Source organism: Lingula anatina, chromosome 2 (assembly GCF_051362555.1).
Source record: "Lingula anatina isolate TDL-2025a chromosome 2, LinAna3.0, whole genome shotgun sequence".
NCBI lineage: Eukaryota > Metazoa > Brachiopoda > Lingulata > Lingulida > Lingulidae > Lingula > Lingula anatina.
Window position 1 is genome coordinate 12,469,843 of NC_141768.1, and position 22,083 is coordinate 12,491,925.

The following is a 22,083-nucleotide window of genomic DNA, read 5'->3' on the forward strand; positions in this document are numbered from 1 at the left end:
TTCTCATCTTGTATTATTGAAATAAGAGTAAATACAGTCACTTCACTCTTGGGTTCAACATGTGAAATTTATTCTCCTCCTGCTGTAGTATTTGGCATACCTGTCCTAATACCCCTGCTTGTGTTGATAGTTACCATTTGTGTGACATGTTTGTCTGTTTTGGGGGGTAGCAGCCTCCATAAAACAAAAACAGCCTGCTGGCGTGTGTTGACTCAAGTTCTCAGGTTCACGTAATGTATGTAACAGAGGCATTTACCAGGACAGCCATCATTCATTATGTAATGTTGAAGAGAGTGAGTTCAGGTTATATGCTGCATTACAGTTCTTTGTTAGTTAGTGATGATAATTACAAACTTTGTTTTATAAATGCAAAATTTTTAAAACTAATATATGCCTTTCAGCAATACAGAATATGGTGTTTTTTTCATGAAGTCTAAACAAAAACCAGTGTCAGATTTGAAATATTTCCTCTTGGTTTCTTTCAGGCCATATTCCACTTAGCCTTACAATGACCTAGAAGATGTCTCAGTGGCAGGACCCACAAAGGCCAAGTGATCATGCCTATCTGCAGGGATATGAGAGGGACCCCCAGGGATATGGCAGAGATCCCCAGGGATATGAGGGATATCCCCAGGGACAGGATATACATAGGCCTGGCAGCTATGCAAGTTATGAAGGATCTGGCATGAACATGCCCTACCAGGATCAGGATTCAAGATACCAGGGTAATTATAGAGAAGACTACGGAGGCAGTTATGATCAACAAAAGGCTGGAAGTTATGTTGATTATGCAGGAAATTATAGAATGGATAATTTCAAAGAACAAGACACAAGGAATTACCAAAACACTGATATGTACAGAAGTCAGGATCCACAACGGCTAAGTTATGCCAGCTATCAGGGTTCTGGCATGGATGATTCTAGGGGACAAGACCCACAGAGGGCAAGTTATGCCAGCTATCAAGGTTCTGGGATGGGTGATTCTAGAGCACAGGATCCACAAAGGCTAAGTTATGCCAGCTATCAGGGTTCTGGCATGGGTGATTTTAGGTCACAAGATCCTCAGAGGCTTAGCTATGCCAGCTATCAGGGTTCTGGCATGGGTGATTCTAGAGCTCAAGATCCTCAGAGACTTAGCTATGCCAGCTATCAGGGTTCTGGCATTGGTGATTCTAGAGCACAGGCTCCTCAGAGACTTAGCTATGCCAGCTATCAGGGTTCTGGCAGGGGTGATTCTAGAGCTCAGGATTCCCAAAGGCTTAGTTATGCCAGTTATCAGGGACCTGCCATGGATGATTCTAGAGCACGTGATCCACAGAGAAGTAGCTATGCCAGTTATCAGGGACCTGGCATGGATGATTCTAGAGCACGTGATCCACAGAGAAGTAGCTATGCCAGTTATCAGGGACCTGGCATGGATGATTCTAGAGCACGTGATCCACAGAGAAGTAGCTATGCCAGTTATCAGGGACCTGGCATGGATGATTCTAGAGCACGTGATCCACAGAGAAGTAGCTATGCCAGTTATCAGGGTTCTAACATGGGTGAACCAAGTGCTATGCAGGAACCACAAAGAACATCATCCAATTATTATGATCCACAAAGACCTGGTAGTTATGCCAGTTATCAAGGTTCAGATGTGGATATGCCTAGGTATTCTGGGGGTCCACATGAGGGGACACAGGTCAGTCTAGGGTGTTACCAGGAAAGGGAACCTGCAACACAATATTATGGACATGGGGAATCAGGGGACCCATTTCCAGGATATTATGAAGATTCAGAAGGTCAACCTCAGTACCCAGATGATCAGCCTTCATATCTTGCAGAAAGTGTCCCAGGATCTTTAGCTAGAGGGGAAAGCATGTCACACTACACAGGGTACTTGAATGCACGGGACCAAGAGCCATATCAGCAACAGGGCCATGCCCCACCTGAACCACAAATGCATCCAGACCCAAGAAGGGTGTCTGGGACTTATGACCCAGACATACCCTCTACAGACCCACAGGAACCAGACTATGAAAGGGGACCTGACCCATATACTACCTTGCCAGATCCTAGAAGGCAACAGCCTGATTCAAATAAATGGAATACTCGTATGGATTTGTCGGTGGATTCTCGCCAATCACCTGCAAATGTCCCACAACCTTTGGATTCAGGGCAGATGAATCCCCCAACCCAGGATGCTCCAAGAACTGCCCCGGACTCCAGGTGGAGTACCCGCATGGATTTATCCAGGGAGGCACAGGGTACCAAGACGCCAGAGCCTACAGATTCAAGATGGCGCTCCTCCTACACAGACTCTCCAAAAGATTGGGAATCCAGAAGGGGGATTCCAGCAGAAGGGCATGGCCCAGAACCACTCACGTATCCAGATCCAAACAGAGTACCTGCCTCTCAAGGGACTGAGCCAGTCAGCTATCAGGATCCTAGGAGAACATCTCAGTCAAGCCGCAGTGTTCAGCTTGATGATAGCCGGGTGACAGCCCCTACAGATGCAGACTCCACCACCAACATTCCGCGTATTGAAGACCCCAGTGATTATTATCCACAGAAGAAAAGAATAGATACTACAACCTGGGAGAGTTACCATCAGGACATGCCTGCCAGTCCTGGGGACACCAAGTTTAGACCTCATGATCTCCACAGGCAACAGTCTACTGGCAGTTACCCTGGAGATACTAAACCACCTGCTGATGATTCATTTTCTTCCAGAGAGGGGGGTTCTAGTGGGAGGTCAATACCCCAAGAAGCCTCGCCCCAGCCTATTCCTCCCCAGGGATTTAGGAATACCCTAAATGATTCCCAAAGGTCTACAGGTTCTCCGAAGCCCTTGCAGCAACCTGATGCTCGGAGCAGCACGTTAGATGATAGTAGGTCTAGAACACCCAGAAAGGATGAATTGCAGCGGAGATCTTATGCTTTGGATACCACCCCCAGCAAGCTTCAGCAGTCCCCTGCCTCCAGGAGAGCCACTCCCCAAGACAGGCTTAAGAGGAGTGTTTCTAATGGCTTGGAAAATGAAAGTAAGTGGAAATTATGGTTTTGGTTTTGTGTTGAATTTAAAGTGTTGTATATTTTAAAATTGGTTTCAAAAACTTGATTTTAGATCATGCTTTGATAAAAGAATTTGGGCCTTCACACTCATGTTCAGAAAATACTAGAGGATAAGAAAAATTTTATCAGATTAATCAATATCATAATTGCTATGCATAAAGAAATAATGCCACTGGTTAAAACACAAAAAATACCCATATTTCTTGGTAGATAGCCATTAACCCCAGGTTATCTGGGAGGCTCCCATTCTCATAAGCCATAAGGAGGACTACATAAGCCAAGGTTCTTGTATTGAAAAGCCTGGCTAATGGTTTCTTAATGCACAATTTGCTTTGCATAACCAGTCCCTTAGCACTGGCTTGTCTGATAGTGCTGCCCTGTTGTGATGGGTGCTCCACTTGAATGGGTATACTTAAAAGAAACCAGAGGGGAATATTGACCCACGCTTGTATAGGACACTGGACACTGGGCAGTAGACATAACATGTTGGTACTAGTACATGTCAAATTGGGGGCCACTTAGGATGGAGAAGTAGGGGGAGGGGGCAAGCTGGGGATAGGTACTAGAGCAGTTCACTCTTAAAGCCAAAATGACATACTTGCATGATAAACAGAAGTTATGAGAAGTTGGCATGGCATTGCAGCTCAAATATATATGATATATGATGTACATTTATTGTGTGTTAAGATAAGGGTGTACTGTATATAAATGCCAGGTGAGGTGAAATCATGTACCTTATTGAGAAAACTGGACTTGTAAGATTTTACATGAATTTTTGAAAGAAAACTGAATTGTATACATAAAGATAAATTTTGTCTAAATCTTGAAATTTAGAGGTTTGGGTTTAATTAAAGAAAAAGGCAATGAATAATGTAGATGAGGTTAAGATGTGGTCAACAGGGAGCTGTAATGTACACATGATACAGTCAGTCACTTTGGTGCATATATTTGAAACAAATTTTGAATAAATCTGATGGGAATCATTCTTTGGCATCACCCTATGAATCCATATAAAAAAAGTCACAAAAAAGCTTTAATTTAAAGCAAATGCTCCATAAATAGCCAGCAGATGTGATTTCTTAGGTCAGACATTGTTTGAGAAGCTCAGTACATACCAAACAGGCATTTTCCACTTGCAAGACACCTGTATTTACCTGCTGGCCATATCTTAGCACTGTCTGGCATTCTTTCTCTTGGTTCTTTGTATCTGAAATCATTAACAATGGATTTCCCACCTTGACCTGTGCCTCTTGGCTAGAACTCCCTCCAAAAGCTTGGGTAGATTATATAACTGCCCCAGACAGGGATTTTGAATGAATAGTACAATATGAATCTCTTGTACAGCAGTGTAAGTTAAAATTGAGTTAAAAGATGATGCATTTATTTTTTTCAAATTTTCCTGGAAAGTAGATCACAGTAAATTGAAGTTGAACAATGGCTAGAAAACACCCACACATGATAGGATTAATATGTTTTAATGTCTAAACCACCCAACCATGTCTCCCCAATGTCAGGTGAAAAATTCCATTGCAGTGACATTTATGATGATGTATCCCAATTATATGCATCTTATCTGATATAGCAAGTATTTCCTTATTAGATAGTTAGGCGATGTTATATTAAAGCTTATGGGATCATTTAGGTGAGGTGATACATAGATGTTACTCGCCATGTATAAATGAAATATGATATATTGATTTAACTCTTTTGAAGCAGTTGCTTGTTGGTAATTATCTTTATTAAAAATTGTTGAAAAGAATAATATGTTTGTGCCAAAAAGTGCATTTTAGGAAACTAAGAAAAGAATAAGATATTTGAGTAAGTGAGCCTCTAAAACCTACAAAAATAAAAAAGAAAAGAAAAGAAGATAATTGTCATTGCATTGCTGTATTTGCAGTGCAACGTCCTTTTATATTTTCAGTGAATGTATCACAGTCCTGTGCTGTTGTTTTTATAGAGCCACTTACAGATTCTGAGAATGCAAATTACTTCCAAATTTAATGTATTAGTTAAAAAACAATTTTTTGAACTATTTTAAACATAGTAATTATTTTTGCATTTCAATCTTGGGAGAAACATTTGGGCATTTCAAGCATTATTTTTGTAGTAATTTTACAATGTTGAAAGATAGATAACCAAAACAAGTGAAAAAATATACTTTAAATTTAAAATCATAGAATTATCCCTTATCATGCCAGCAATATAACACACAGGAAGGCCACTATGACTGTATTATCCATGTGATACTTCTAGCACTCTGGCAATACAGCCTACAAACAACACATACGGCTGACACCTTACCCAGTGGGAAAGTGTCACCTTGGTTGTTGTGGGGTCATAGAGGTTAGCCCCACATAAATCTCAACTAATCAGACCTCAAATCCAACACAGAAACCACAGACAATGGTTGAATGGAGAAAGAATGGCGGTATTTGTCATCCATGAACGAGGATGCGCTGAAGACGCTTTGTAGCTGTAACGACCCCAAAGTTGTAAAATGCATGGATGAGCATAGGGAATACTATATAGCATCAGGATGGCTTTGAATTGGAGTAAATTCGTTTCTCATATTGCTGACTCAAATTTGGGTTTTACAAATGAGACTGGGTGTGGGTATATTGTACTGTCATGAAGGATCTCCTTACAAATTATGCTAGAGTTTAAACATCTATTGAACTAAAAGAGATCACCAAAGGACCCACTCCATGCACATGGCCATATATAAAAGTTACTAAACTTAAAATTCTATTCATACCAGCCCCTTATGCATAAACACAGTTTTTAACAGGACCGTTTCATGCACATTGGGTACCTCCAACAACAGAAACTCATTTATCAACTGAGATTTGTCAACTTAAATCAGTCTCTGAACAGATTTGGGAAAACAGTAGGGAGAACTAATTAGCAGTTTGAAAAACAATAATGTAATTTGATGGAAATCAAAGTTCATAATTCAGTGTTCATGTACAGAGTTTCCTGCGTTTGCCCTTAGATTGAGGGTCTATTGAAATTTGTTCTCTGTAACACCTGCTCACATTTTCTGTTTCCAGTGTAAAACTATATTCTAGACAGAGAGACCATTTCTGGGTAAAAAAGTGTGCGTGCCAAGACCCCAAGACTGAGTGCTGTTTTTTTAACCTGCATCACAGAGTGATTCCTTCTCTCCCCATCACCATCATTGAACTGTATCTACTTAATATAATTTCTTCCATATTTTACAGTAAATATATCCTCATTTATATATATATATTTTCAGTTTCCAGTAAATTGGGAGAATGATCTATGTTGACTTCACATGCAAAACTGATTTTTTTTTCAAATTTGTGTTTTTGGTAATAGATTAAAGTGGTGTTTTTCAGTAGTGGAAATGAGCTTAGTTTATGTCAGAAAGTAATTTTTTTTACTTAATGTTTCTAATAAATCTTGAGAAAAGTGGAATATTAGAAAAAGTGAGGTGTTTGAAATTTATGAGTCAATGCCATAGCCATAGAGCAACTTAAAACAACTTAGCTATGTAGTCATAACTATGCAACTGCCAGGTTACTGAGGTATGATTATCTTATCAAAATCTTCAGTCATCACTGGATCTTATCTATTGGGGGAGAGGAGGAGGGGTGTCTTATTCTCTAACCTTTCCGTGATTATAGGTGTTTTGATTTTCCAATGGTAAATCTGAGGTGAGACCAACTTGGTGGTTGGTCACCATGACATGTACTGAGGGTTGGGGGCCTCAAAGTTTTATGAAGGTCATTGATTTAGTGGTAAATTAATTATTTGGTGAAACAGACAAACAAACAAAATTCTCCTGTGGTTGGGGGGGGGGGGGGGGGGGGGAGTGGAAGGGTGAAGTTGTTTTTGTATTTGATTGTAAAGTATAGGCTATGTACTAGTAAGCTGGGAAGTGATAGATGTCGTGAATAAATACTGTTTGATAGGAAATGAAATGCAAAGGCCTTTTGACTTTTGTGTTAAGCACATTGAAATCACTACTTAACTTTGGTTTAATGTATTACTATCAGAGATTTAGTAGTTATTTGCTTTTTACTGAAAGTGAGATAAAACGTGGCTGTACTTAACCTTTGTTGAACTATAAAATTTAATGGCCACATTGGCTTATGAAACACAAATAAAAATGAGTTGATATGTGCCTTATAGAAACTAAAGTGCACTTAAAAGCATCTTTCCAAAATGATGATATGCCATGCAATGAAATGAATTACTTTAAAACTTTCAAGTTGTTGAGTTCAATTGGAACATGGATAAAGTTACCAACTGCTTCATTCAAGCTAGATATTGAAAGAGATTTGACTTGATTTCAACTGTATAGGTTAAAAGTTACTAAATGATTTGAGGTATTACTTATTTCTAATTTAATAGCCATGTGCCTGTCTGTTGAATCATAGCATCCATTTATCCTAATGTACATGAACAAGATGGTATGCAGCTCTCACATGTTAAAAATTCACTTTGCTCATGACAAAATCATGAAAGAGTGTGCTGTTTTGATGAACTTTCTGATTGTATTACTTAAAGAGCAGCTTGATTAGATTGTTTTGAATGATTCAAAACATGGAAAAGTTTTCCCTAAGCTTTGGATTTAACCAAAGTATAATTTGACTTTGTTTTGCTCTTTTTATGCAAAATCTGTAAATATGCTCAAACTGTTTTACCCAAAGTGCCCTTTGACTCCATTGTGCTCTGTTACTTTTTCAGCGCGAGTCATGGAGGCAGCGCAGATAGTGGATATTCTAAGGAAGAAAATTGCCATTTTGTCTGGTAAGTAAAAAGAAGTTTTCGTGATTAATTTTGTTATATGATCACAATACCTTAATTTTTAGTAGAAATTAGACATTTATGCATTTATGACTTAGCAGTGGCATTAAACACTTCATATGCACTTGGATACATGGTGGGTATACATATACTTGTGCATTAATCTCTCCACTCAAAGAAAATGACAAAAATCTAAGCACATTTTCTCTACATTTTCCCACGCATTTTGGAAATAACATAAATTACTGAATAATTTGCAAAAAAGCAGTGGTAAAATGTGTATGGCATCTGGCAATGCTGGTACCAATGAACAGAATTACACGTAGTTAAGTTGTGTAGCTAGAGATTTTTTTCATGTCAGCTGTTATTTTATGTAAAAATCTAAATTTTATGTATTAATTTACAAAAATGGGTCAAACATGATCTTTAAATGAATATCTAGGTGAGAACAAAGACTATAAATCTTTAGGGCATTCTCTCATTCAAATTTACAATCCAAGATCTTTTATTAAGTGGCATTCCTACATTCATTAAGCATAATAAAGTGTCAGGCAACAGGTTGAAATTATGGTCCCTGTGTCTCTAATTACACATCTGCTTACTCAGGCGCTGTGGCCTCAATGCTAGGTGACAGTGTAGCACTTGTCATATCACTTTGATATCAGTGTTGTCCACACTAATTAACAGGGGGACAGTCTAGATCAGAGCTGAGATGAAAATGGTGCTCAAGGCAAATCAACCGTGAAAATTCCCCCTTTGGTCACATCTTGTACATCTGTTAACTACTTGCACCTTTTCATATGTGCAATTTATTTAATGACTTTATGATAACATGTCTGGGATATATGGGGTAGTACTAACACCCGCTAATTTAGCCAAATGCTAAAACTGGCTGAAACTGGCTAAACAGAATATGGTTGATTTGATTTGTTTTAGTCAAATTTAAAGCATATGGAAGAAAAAGTGATGAAAAAATGCTAGTGCTACCCCAGCATGTGTGTGTGTGTGTGTGTGTGTGTGTGTGTGTGTGTGTGTGTGTGTGTGTGTGTGGTAATACAAGACTGACACCTCTGGTGCTTGCAGTGAATGAGCACCAACCAAGGGATTGTTTGAATGGGCCTTGATGATAGAACTTGCCCAATGGTTTTATATCTAGTGTTACTGAATAGCACTTAAGATATTGTTGATATCATTGTGGAAGAATTATCAGGTCTGGTGAATCATCAAAGGATGTGATAACCCATACAGAATGATTTCACATATCAGTTTTAACCTAGACATCCCCCATGCCTATCCATATTAATGCCTAATTAAATCATAGCACTTAAAAAACTACACGGTGTGTTTTTTTAATGGGGTCAACCAGAAATGTGAAAATGGCTCAGAATCTGTTTGTTAAGTTGCACATTGATAGAAGGGGTGGGGTGGGGTGTGTGGACAGGTAGAAATATATGCAACCTGTATTTTTGGCTATGGAATTAAAGAAAACTTCATTCCCTTCTGCTTAGTCTTAAGTTAGCAAGCCAAAGCTGTTCACCATGCAATAAAAACTTTATTTGGAATGTGGTAGGCATATGATGTGTAAGAATGAGACACATTGTTGCAACATGTTAAAATATTGGTTGTAAAGAAATACAACAACAAACGTACTCTTATATTAGCAGCAGGTAATGAATTGTTTTGATTTATGCATATCTGTTTTTAATTTTCAAAAACCCACACATTTCATGTGCCAAAAGGTGAAGTTTGCTTAAATTTGTTTGAGTAAGCTAATTTTATGATTTTGATTAACCTTGCTAAAGAAAGGGACCCTTTACTTATGCATGTGGTAGTAATGATTTTTTGGGAAAAAGATACGATTTATTCATAGTTTCATACAGGATTGAGAGAAAATACATCTGTTGCAGCATAGTGGAGTATTTGTAAAATCGGTCAAATCATAACCCTGTCTTTTTACAAACAGATAAAGAGGCACTAAGAAAAAGTGTTGTTGACAGAGATTTCCTGAAATTTTGAAAGTTGAAAATCTCAATAAATCCCAAGATGATCTTGGATTTTAAGTCCAGGCTGTCAATATAATGGAGGAATGAATTAGAGAAACTGGATAAACTTTCTCTTTAATGCTTGACTTCTCTGAACCCTCTGCAAACATAGCATTAGTTAGCCAAACTGTTTAGTCGCTGATATTGTAAAGCTTGTTGTGGTGGTGTTGATACTAGAGTGCAAACAAGCCATGGGGGCAGTACACAGGGTTCGGGAGGTTATCCTCTCTGGTGTGTACACAGGGATAAGGTTGTGCTGTGTTATAGTTCTAGAGGTGATAAGGTGCAAGTATTGGCAAAAACTTATGAAGACTAATTGTCTTCACAAGTGATGGCATACTAAGTGACCAGAAGTAAATCTGTTTTGATGAACAAGGTGTCACAGGTCCCATTTCCTCACTCTCTGTGGTTTGTGTACTGGCCAAGGTGTGGTCAGCAATTTTTTCGAATGTAACTGATCCACGAGCCAAAGTTGTTGACTTGGTTTTTAAAACTTTTCTAGAAACTTGCTGTCCTCTTTGTTTAGGCTCAACTGGAAAACTAGGGTGTGGTTGTCGGAGTAAGGTGACAGTGGTATAATGTCTTTTTATCCTTGACAAGAAAAGTAGTGCATTTCTGTCCTGTCTTCCTCATGATACCTGTTTATTTACCACCTGTCGTTTTAATTAAGTATTAATTGGCCTTCTGTTATTTACAAAAATGAACAGGTGTTTTCTGTTATAAAGGTGTGAATATGTCTGTTTATGTGTGTCTTCAGTTTAAGCTCACACATATGCTTTGTTTTACCAGTGAATTCATTAGTTTGGAAACAGTGTATTGTGTTTATTATCTGGTTGTTTGCTACTTGGTGCAATGCGCAGTATGAGGTAATTTGTAAGGTTCTAAAAAGGAAGGTTTCAAATATCGTTTAGATGTCATGTTTTGGGTGTCACATGTACAAGATTAGATGAAAACATCCAAGCTGGCAGTGTTCCCATCCAGGTTGACAGTTTTCCAAAGCCACTTTGAAAATAAACTAACCTAGATTTTTACATATGCAGTGTCCTTGAAGAACACATTGACAGTCTTTTGGAAGGACCCAGAAAACAGTTTAAATCTGAGCCTAATTTGTCTTAAACGGTTCACAGAGTTTGAATTTGTAATATCAAATAGTACTGATTCTACACATTTATCTGACAGCTATGACTTAGATTTGGATTACCAAAGATATCCTTTTTTGTATTTTACTCAGAAGTTGAGGAAGTCTGTTAAAAAACTATTTAAAGTTTTAAATATATTTATGTAATTAGTCACTTTCATTTAACAATATATCAACGATAAACCCAGAAACCTGTACATCTGATAGCTCTGGTCATATGTTATATGGTGTGTCAGTGGACAAATTGAACTATTGCTTGACAGGTAGATGGTGTTTCTGCCTACTTACTGTAAGAGGCCAAATTGACATTATGTGTTATTTGAAATTTAAAAGATCTCATCATGTCTTTAAAAAGGCACTAAATCAAGAGACAGGGAATGGTTTCCAATCCTGTTATTTATTTTATTGTTTTATGTATCTGTTGCCATAAGGGTATGTTTGTCTGAGTGTGTGAAGTTGGTATGTATATGCATACATGTATGTTTATCAGTCTGTGCCTTAAACTTTTCAGACCATAAGGATTTGTGTACAGTATACAGATCTCAGATAACTAACAGTCTGAATCAAAGTGATCTAGCCCAGAATTATATCTATAAATAATGAAAAACAGTCCAAAGACAACCCCCCCCCACCAATTTTCCATTATAAGTCAGGTACCTTTTTTTTTTCTAGCATGACAACTAATATTTTAATCCTATAGGCTGTGTTTATGATTGTACACAGTTTAGCCCATAAAGAATAATTTTTTGTTGTATATTTCAGGTGGGCGGGACAAGCGAGGTGGTCCCATCCTGACCTTCCTGTCCCATGGTCCCGGCATCTCCTATAGTCCTCAGGATATCATGGCATGTGTGGGCTATCTGGGCAGAATACCTAGGTACAGTATTTACTGGTATATAATATTTGAAATGTGTGGGCTATCTGGGCAGAATACCTAGGTACAGTATTTACTGATATACGTATAATATTTAAATGTGTGGGCTATCTGGGCAGAATACCTAGGTACAGTATTTACTGGAATATAATATTTGAAACGTGTGGGCTACCTGGGCAGAATACCTAGATCATATATTGTACATTGTTATATGATATATAAACATGGTGGGCTATCAGGGCAGAATTCCTGTGGTGTTTCTTGCATGCCACACGCCACATTCACAAATGAGCCATAGTTGGATGACATGTACAACATTTGTCATCAAGGTGTATGCGAATTTTCTCATACATTGCATTTGTATATATCTTATTTACTTTGCCTACTGGCACTGTGTCTACACCTTGTCAACTGTAATAAGTAATATATTGTGATTCCAGTGAGGACTGCTCCAGGTATGGGTTCACAGTGATAGTGGACAACAGGGAGGGCACCTGGACAGATGTCAAGCAGCTCATTAAGCTCATACAGGTAATGTGATATGAATATTTGACATGACTATGATTCAAATATTGAAATAATACCAGTGGTCTAGGTGGAGTATAGTGTTGACATGCAGTTTTTATGGTATGTTTTTATCTTCATCAACTTGGGTTCATTTTTTTAATTGGTTTGGGAGGGTTGCAAACATTTTGGTAAGAGTTTGAAAGAAAAAATCTATAATGTAAAAATTAGCATAGATTTGAATATTTTTCTAGTTAAATACATATTTAAAGAGTGTATTTTATTGTTTGTTCATACTAATAATTTACATATGATATATGATATTTATGTATTAAGATGTTATTCCAGCAATCCCTCCCCAGTCACGTCCATTTAGTCCTGGTTGTGAAGTCAGAAGACAAAAGACAGTTCAATCTCAGCTTTAGAAAAGACAAAAGTGCAAAAAAGGTTGAGGTAAGAATGCACGTTGGACCCATTATATAGAAATTAATCAGCAGATTCAAATCAGATTGTTCAATTCTACTTGTCAAAACAATACATTACTGTTGATACTAAAAAAAAATATTCGAATATTTTTGATAAGGGACATGGTTCATTCGGTCAAAAAATTTTTAAAGAGCTACTTGATGGACCGATTTTGAAAAAATATGTAATGGTATTGCTGTTCAGATAAGCAATCAGAATATTGCTATTATTTTTGGGATATGTTATCAATGCAAGAATCACAAATGTATAAAATAGCTAACTAGATGATACTTTTTTCTATGTAATGTCACAATATTAAAAAGACAAAATATATAGTAAGGATCCTTTTCACATCATTTTACCATTCCACAATATTGTTTTTCAATCGTATTTGTCATATCTTCATAAACCATAAGGAAAAAATTAACGTCATCTTGCACTGATTGTTGGATAAGTATTGTCAAAAAGCATTAGCCAAAAAGAAGAGAAGAAAACACTGTGGAATGACCTTATGATTCATCAAATATTATGGATTTGACAACTCATTATATTGACTAAAATGGTTTCTTTATTCATGTTTTTAGCTGCTGTTTGTTACCCCTACCAAGTTGCTCAACTTCATCACTCGAACTCAGCTTACTCAAGACTTTGGGGGAGATTTGCAATATGACCACAATTCTTGGCTGGAAACACGACTGGTAAGAAAAAAACTTTGATTTGTAGTATGATAATATTTTGGTGTTTTTTTTGGTAAGAATTTGTTCTTGTTCTGGAAGGGTTTGGAAAATTTCATTTCAGTGGATCTTGTCTTATTTGGTTAACTACATTGAGCATGAAACACTGTAAAAGGTTGAAGAATGTAAATTTGGAACTTAAGTGAATTGATTTCCACATAAAGGCAACTTTGATTACCCATGCATCTCTTTCTTTGCCTCTCTGAGCTGGAGCTTGAAATGTCAGAAGATGCTGGGAATACTCTGTTTCAATAGTTTTATCTTATTTTTGCTGTTGTTTACAGACTGAAACCAAGAAAATCAAAGGGTTCATGACATTAAAAAATGAGTATCAAAGTAAAGTGAACTTTATTTGAACTGCTGAGAACCCTTTGTTTTTTTGTCTAATATTTGGATTCTGGAAATGACTTAAAAGTATTTATTCCTATATCAAGAGAAGATTTGAAAATTTGTGTGTGGGGTTTGTGAAATACGAGTCATTTACAGGTAGAAAAGTAACAAAAAGTTTTTAAAAATAACAAAAATTACAAATAACACCCTGTATCTTGAGAAGTTACCTTATAATCTCTGTTTGGTGCAGGCAGTGGAAAGGTTCCTGAGAGAAGGGCGCACTGTGTCTAAAGACTTGGATGTAGCAGAATCTCAAATAGTGGTGGCACTGCAGCAGCAAGAGGAGCCATCCAGTCCCAGAGACATGCTTCACCAGCACAGACATCTCTATGATAGTGTCATTAAAACTCCTGAGAAGGTTATTAAACAAGGTAAAATGATTTTTTTCTTCAGTATTTTTAGGATGGCATATTTTGATTCACTACCATTCTGACACAAATTTGCATAGGTGACTTTTTAGTGGACATCAGCTTAGCAGTGAACATATACTCAAAGATGGGCTTCCATACAGAATCTCTATGTACTACCATTTTAATGATTTATTCAATATTTTGGGTTTGTGCACCTAGGAAGTTAGATATGTATACATTATGAATAGAAAGCCTTTAAACTATAGCAATTTACCTTCAGGCCATGAATTACTCCAAAAAATAGCTGGAGATGCAGAGTCAGGTTTCCGTGGCATGGATGACATCACAGCGACTCCAGACATGATGACTGCCCAGGGTCAAGTGAGGCGAATGCTGGTCACTCTAGAGGACAAGGTGGACAGAATACAGGACTACTGGGAGAGCAGGGAGAGAGAACTTAGTAATAATGTCCAGTTTGCTGAACTGGAAAAAGGGTTTAAAAAGGTAATAATCTATATGACTTTTACTTACATTAACAGATACCCTTACAGGCTGATGATGACTTTTTTGAGGCTAATGAATAAGAGAAAATTTGGATATTTTTCTTTGATCTGTCACTGAATTGGTGAAAAATTAGTTATGAATCTGATACCTCAAGATGAAATAAGAATAACCCCTAAATTAGCAGAACATATGTCGTAATTGGGTTTTAAGCCAATTTTTTAACCCATTGATATTCAGTTTGAAATTATGGGTCTTGTCTGTGAAAAGTTAGTCTGTAGTTGATTAAGATTTTTGGTAACAATGATATGGATAGCTCACTACTGTAAGTTACAACGTTTGTCAGCAGTCTAATATGTGCTCAGCTTTTCAAGTTTTTTAAAATTTGGACCATTAGTTCTGCAGTAATACATGCAATTCCTTGATGTGTACTCATCCTGCCTGTTCTTCTTAATAATTTTTCTTAATGTTCAGGTTGTGGACTGGGTGACAGGCCCTGCAGAAAAACTCCTTGCTTCCAAAAAAGACATAGGCGACTCCTATAAGGCAGCAGATGAACTAAGGAAAGAACAGGAAAACCTAGAGCTGAAGTGCACAGTGAGTGAACCAGAAGAATGGAACATAAATGTCACTGAAGAATAATTTGGTTGTAAATGTAGGACCATGATCTATTCAGAAAAAAAAATGATTAAAATGTAGCATGTAAATTAAATATAATTAAACTAACAGAGCATTGCTTTTAAAATATTATAGAGCACATACACTGACAATTCACATTTATCAATCAGGATAACTATGCTGAATATGCAGAGCTACGCCACGATGCTGACACTTTGATTAAAGATGGCCACCCAGCGGCAGACGACATCAGGGCACAGACAGAATACATGGACTCTGTTTGTAGGAGCTATGCCAGCAGACTAGAGAGGAGGAGAAATCTGGTCATTACATCTGTCAGATTTCATAGGCTGGCAGAGGAGGTGGGTAGACTGTGGAGGATATCTGCTTCAGGGCAGAGATTAGTATTTACAAAATTGTAAAATTATATTTCTGGACTTACATGGTTTGTCAAGAGATGCTTGCTATAGCTATTCATATTGACTGATATTGTCAGACCAACAAAAGATTATTAAAAAATTGTGAAAATATTTTCTCAGTTGTATCTCTAATAATCTTCATAAACCTATAAGAAAATCAGTATGTGAGTTAAAATAGAATGTGGCTTAACACAACATCCAGTGCACAAATGGTAACTTTGTTATATTGTGGGAAGATTCTGCATGCTCTCATATAACAGTCAGGAAAAAACTTGAGCTATCAGGACAATTATCCACTGACATTTTCCCATGTGTATATTTCATAGATATGTCACATATCTTATGTTGCAACTGCTGCTTTTCACATATGTCATTTCATTTTGGCTATGTTTTTATTTCAGTTGTCACAGAAACTTGATGAGTTGTTGGAGTTACTGTGTACGGATATAGGAGCTGAGGATGTGGAGAGTGCTGAACATGAACTGAGAACACTACAGGAGAAGTGTGACACTATCAGTAAGTTTTTTATATAATAACTGAAATGATAGTTATGCTAGGAGTTTTGCCTGAGATGTTAGTTACTGATCGTAGGTTTCAATTTGCCTGTTATCAGCATATGTTTGGTAAAATGTCATGGGAAGTGTGGAGTTAAAGGGCTCTTGAAGCTCAAAGAGACAGGTACATGGAACCAGCTGACATCAACTCTTCTTTTAATTGACTTCAGTCTAAATGACAGTTGACAATCATTTATGCATACACCTGATCATAATGCAATCTTTTCAATAATTCTTTCGTCAGTTTTCTTATGATAAAATTGTTTTCTGCTTCAGATATCATAGCCCAGCAGACCCTGAATGAGGGGCAGAATCTGCTGGACCAGATGGCTGTGCCCATTAAAAATGCATTTGGCAAGGACATCACCCCAGACTTCTCCAAGCACATAGAACATGTGGAGAAGGTGATTGGGGAGCTCCAGGAGAGGAAGTTGAGGTGTGATGAGCTGTCTGATGTCAGAAGGCTGAAGCTACAGCAGATACTGCAACTTAGGACTTGTGAGAGAGATGCTGATCAGGTACACCCAATACATGCTTTGTTTTTGTGTTAGTGATTCGTTTTGTGGTTAGTGACATGATGTAAGCTAATGTTTCATCTATGGTGCCGTCTTTTTGTTAGCCCCATGAAACAAGCTTTAAATATTTTGTTACATTATCTTTGTGAAATTAGGCTTTATTACCATTCTGGAAAGAAAAACAGGTGGAAACAGAAATAGAAAGACAAAAAAGGTGAAAATAAAGAAAATACAAAAGGAAAAACAAGATCTGAATAAGTGGAATGTGAAAACTTGGAACACCTTTCTTTACAATATTTCTTCTTGCATTTCCAGGCAATAGCATGGATCTTAGAGCTGTGTGATGTCATGGTGACCACGCATACAGACATGGGTAAAAACCCAACGGAATCAGAAAGACTGCAAGACGAACACAAGAAGTTTGAAACAACCGCCCATGGGACATATGAATATGGAAAACAACTCTTACAGGCAGGACTGGTACTTAGGCGATCACTGAGGTTTGATCTTGTACCAAATAATGAGCGTGCTCAGAAATTGCATGAAGCATGGAAAAAATTCTCTCAGGGGATCAATGAAAGGGCATCTCGCCTCTCCAGTGCAATTTTATTCCATAAGAATGCTGACAGGGTAAGACGTGAATTGCATTTTATTCATCTGATTTTGTATGGGTATTAGGGAAAAGTCTACAATATAACCATCAAAAGTTGACCTTTTTTTAATCCAGCAACATGATGTTGTAATTTTTTGTATCTGACAAAGTGTATTTTTTCTCATGTGGCCTTATTGTTTTGTCTTGTTGCTTGTTTTAAAGTTATATGTTACTTTGTGTTGCAGGTTTTTTTTTATAATATTGGCTTTTTATATAAAGAATTAATGTTTTCATGATTATTGTCTGATTATCTTTTAGGTTTTAGGGGACCTAGAAGACCTCTTGCTTGCTGTCAGTCATGCAATGAATGATGAGATTCCACAAGACCACATTCTTGCCAGTTACGATGCAACTCGCGACCAGATTGCAAGAGATTATGACCAGGCAGTGGACATTGGGCAGTCCCTGCTTGACCAGATGACAAGGCCAGTCATCATGCAGGAAGAGTAAGTGCCTGGGCATATATATAATATTGGACACCAAGCTGAAGTAGATTCATGATTGTGTTTTTTATGAAGCTGTTTTTTCTCCTCTTCCGTTCAACATGCAATGCAACTATTTGAATAAATTTTACAGTTCATCATTTTCCAAACTTGCAGAGTTTTTAGAAGTTGGACAGCATTATTAAAAATCTACTTGGGAATGAGGGAATAATCAGGAATGATGAAAAAATTTAGAAAAATGCAATACCATGCATTTAAAGTGAGATTCTGTTAAAAAATGAACAACAAAAAATTTTCAATTTTATTTCATTAATCATAGTTTTTTATCAACTAGTGGTGAGAAGAGAATAGAAGTAGATGACCAAGAAGCATCGGGGGTCATTAGGTCCAAACTGTCACGACTGAACACCAAGATGAGGCAGGTGAACACGTACTGGGGCGACCACGAAAGATCCCTGCCTCAGTCTGAGGAGTGGGAGAAGATAGAGGAAGACTTGAAGGAGGTGAGTCAGATACAACTTGTACACATGATCTGGACTCATTCCAGCTTAAGAATTGCCATTAAAAAGAACAAAAAAGTATAAATGAAATAAATAAATAAATAAATAAATAAACTGCATAAAAAAAGAAAATAAGGCTTGTGACATTTATTATTTAGAACAAATATTTTGAATTTTCTGTATCCAAAGTGAAATATCTTTAGAATTTGATGAAAATTTTTATGCTGACAAAGGCATAGATTATAATGATGTTTAAATACTTCAGATCAAGTTATGTATCCACTAAAATTTTAAAATCTTACCACAAGGTTGATCCAGAAAGTTATCAAAATAGGCTTTAGAGATTTTGTTAGCATTATCTGAAGAATATGAGTCCTTATGGCTGCTTTTGGTTCATTTCTGAAAGAGTTTTTGCAAGTAACTGAATAAAATTAGTTATATGAAATAACCAAAGTTTCCTAAGTGAGGTATTTGAATTATATATGCACTGGCCATAGGAATATTGTTGGTGGGTTCTTTTCTTTTCAGTTTCACTCTCTCTATATGTGTGTGTACGTGGGTACAGATCTGTTTACCCTCAAAATAAATCTAGCTTAAAAGGCCATGCGTTACATTATACCAGAGATGTGTGAAATTGAACAGCACTTTGGAGCTTGTTCAAAAATGTTACTTTTACTCATGCTTCTAAAATGTTTCTGTTCATTGCAATGATGATGTACTTGCAATTTTTAAACATTGCTATCAGCATCTTCTATTTCTTTCTAATTTATAGAATAAGCAGAACATTGGTGTTATATTGGGTAAAGGGATGTCTTGTAAAAATTAGTTTTTTTAAAATGTTTATAATATGGTACCAATTTTTACCTACCTGAAATCCCTTTTTTGATCATTCAGTTGATCACCAACACAAAATGGGCATAGGAAACTTTGTTGCTCCTATGTCTACCTATGGGCTAGTTGGCAGACAGTTAGGTACATGAAAAATTTTTAATGTTGCATTGTGTTGGCTGAGATTTGTTTACCAAGTGGAATAACTAACACAATGAGATTGATCTTGAGTCTGCTCAGTATTATTTTGGTTGATGATTGAATGGAAATAGTGTCGATTATTTAACATGAATTTCGGAATTGTTTTATTTTTAAAGACCATGGCTAGAGCTTGGATACAAAACTTTTTCCATAGATTTGCCAAAATTTGTAATGACACCTTTCAACAGATTAAACATTTCCTAGATTTATGTATTTTGTTAGCCTAATGTTTTGTGAGGTAATGAGTGCATTCAGAACAGCAAACTAACAGATCAAATATGGCAATTCAACTGAAAAGCTTGCTGCTTAATTCCCAATTAGACACTGAATAGATTTCTGACAGGGAATATGCAACAAGCATTCAAGTTGGTCGGCCATATTTGATCCGCTGTTCTGAATGCGCTCTGTGCTCAATAATGAATGCTGAACATGCTTTAGATACTGATAGTGGGCTTTTCACATTAATTTTTTTTCTGTTGTTGAAATAAGCCTTAACTGACTTAAAAGGCTGCACATTATTTCACAGCAGTGAGGCATTGGAAATTAAACGGCATTTTTGGAGTTTGTACAAAAATGTAACATTTACTCATGCTTCTAAAATGTTTCCAGTGGTAGTTAAAGGTTGATGATTGTAGGGCGGAAGTTTGGCGAAGATTTAGGGAAATTGGAGGCTAATATAGCTTCAGTTTAATGTCTAAGGTGAACACTTCAAAGCTGATTCAGTTTGCCAGTTTACCTGGCTGCATGGTTTATTTCAAGAAGATGATGCAGTGTCTTGCTCATATGATTCATGGTAGGATTGTCAGTGTAAAATGTCTAGAAATAAAAACTCTTAAAATTATAAATTTAATAACAGAAAATTGTCAAATTGCAGATGAGAAATTGCTGAGGAAATAATGCAAGTGAAATTATAATTGCTTGTTATACAAATGAGGTATAAAATCTCTATATCCTGCAACTGGAGACTGTTGCTGGCAATGTCCTTGTAAAGGTTTTCATTGGTTCTTTTAGAGTGCAATCATGTTCAGTGGCCTTTTTTGATGCCATTATGTGCCTAACATACCCTATAAAGTATAAATGACACGTGATATATATTTTGCAAGTATGTTATTACCAATATAAAAACTGATGCTTCCAACCCACTATTAGAATGCTACTATATGGTTAGCTGAGAATTTAATTGGTCGTATAATTATAAAATAAAGACTGTGAATGTTATTGAGATTTTTGCATTCTCTATAGTAACACCACAGTCATGGCATCATTATTAGGAAAATTAATTGACTTTTGATCAATATATCAATATTGTGCAATGGGTAGATTTGGTGACATGTCCCATATTCTTAAATTGTCCATTCTTATATACATAGTAAGGTCATTCTTATAAACTATTATCTAAAATGTGTTTTTTAAGGTGTCAAAATCAGTGGACCAGAGAACAAGCAGGGTATATACTGTGCATTGCATGTCAGCTATGTCCAAATTCTCTGACTGGAGAAACTGGTGGAACAAAGCAGATATTAAGTGATACAAAAGAAGCTTCCAGTAAGAGATGATCAAGTGCATCTTGATAATAAATAATAAAAAGTTTCTTCTTAGTAGTTCAGCCTGCAGTATAGATGCCTTGGTACAAATTTGAATTATTATGTGTAATAAACAGTAAACTCATTGGTGTCCATATTAAGAGAGATGACTGACCGTGTGGTATCTTTTTGAATCCGTTCCCCATGTCACAGTCATTCACATATGGTCAGGCTGTCACAACGTTTTCAACAACTTAAGTTTTTTGTTTTTTACAGTTACAATACATTTTTATAGATATTTTTTATTGTTATGTTGTTGGAATAAATTTGGTTGATGAGGAAAAAAATAGATCTCCATCTGTTTGTCCATCTGTCTGGATGTCTCACTGTCTGTCTGTCCGTCCGTCTGTCTGTCTGTCTGTCTGTTGAAAAGTATCATCTCTGAGTTATTAACTTTGTCAGAGAATTAAGCTCTCCTGGGGGGAAGAAAAATCGGGGCCATGCGGCAATGGCTGTTTCGGATGATTGTAGAGGAGTTTTAGGCGCTGTTGTCTTTCCTGGCAGTATTGTTCAATGACACCACTTTGCCTTAGGAACCTTTATGCACTTATTTGTTATCATAATGAAGTGCATTGTAATTCAGACCTAGGACCGGGACAGTTCAAGGACGTATCGGGAAAACACGATTACGCAAGGATAAAAGATTTACCTCTGAAACACCGAGAGTTACTAGTTCACAACATGCACCTGTGACAGTAGGTTTACATGAGATGTAGTACTGTATGAATATAGAATAAATAATTTTGGAAGCGTTCTAAGCGCTGCTGTTGTTTCCTGACAATTTGGGGGCTCGTCCGGGAGCTGAATAAAGACAGCGGAACGATGCTGACTGTGGAACAACCGATATCAACATGTGCCGTGAGTTGCAGCCTTGATAACTATAATAACTGTGCGATGCTCAGTGTAGTGAAACGAACTGACTGGAACATATGCTATCATACC

The 22,083-nt window shown here is 36.9% G+C and overlaps 1 protein-coding gene across 1 annotated transcript in view; it reads left to right on the forward strand.

Moving 5' to 3' along the window:
- LOC106161264 (uncharacterized) overlaps positions 1-22,083 on the forward strand; it is a 298,900-nt gene that overhangs the window by 5,374 nt on the left and 271,443 nt on the right. The window contains exons 2-16 of the mRNA XM_087004995.1: positions 486-3,026; positions 7,771-7,833; positions 11,773-11,887; positions 12,325-12,415; positions 12,737-12,841; positions 13,438-13,551; positions 14,168-14,348; positions 14,608-14,831; positions 15,303-15,425; positions 15,617-15,808; positions 16,267-16,381; positions 16,696-16,937; positions 17,250-17,564; positions 17,845-18,032; positions 18,364-18,532. Coding sequence (XP_086861121.1) covers positions 521-3,026; positions 7,771-7,833; positions 11,773-11,887; positions 12,325-12,415; positions 12,737-12,841; positions 13,438-13,551; positions 14,168-14,348; positions 14,608-14,831; positions 15,303-15,425; positions 15,617-15,808; positions 16,267-16,381; positions 16,696-16,937; positions 17,250-17,564; positions 17,845-18,032; positions 18,364-18,532 — 4,743 coding nt within the window. The 5' untranslated portion in view covers positions 486-520. The remainder of the gene's footprint in view (positions 1-485; positions 3,027-7,770; positions 7,834-11,772; positions 11,888-12,324; positions 12,416-12,736; positions 12,842-13,437; positions 13,552-14,167; positions 14,349-14,607; positions 14,832-15,302; positions 15,426-15,616; positions 15,809-16,266; positions 16,382-16,695; positions 16,938-17,249; positions 17,565-17,844; positions 18,033-18,363; positions 18,533-22,083) is intronic.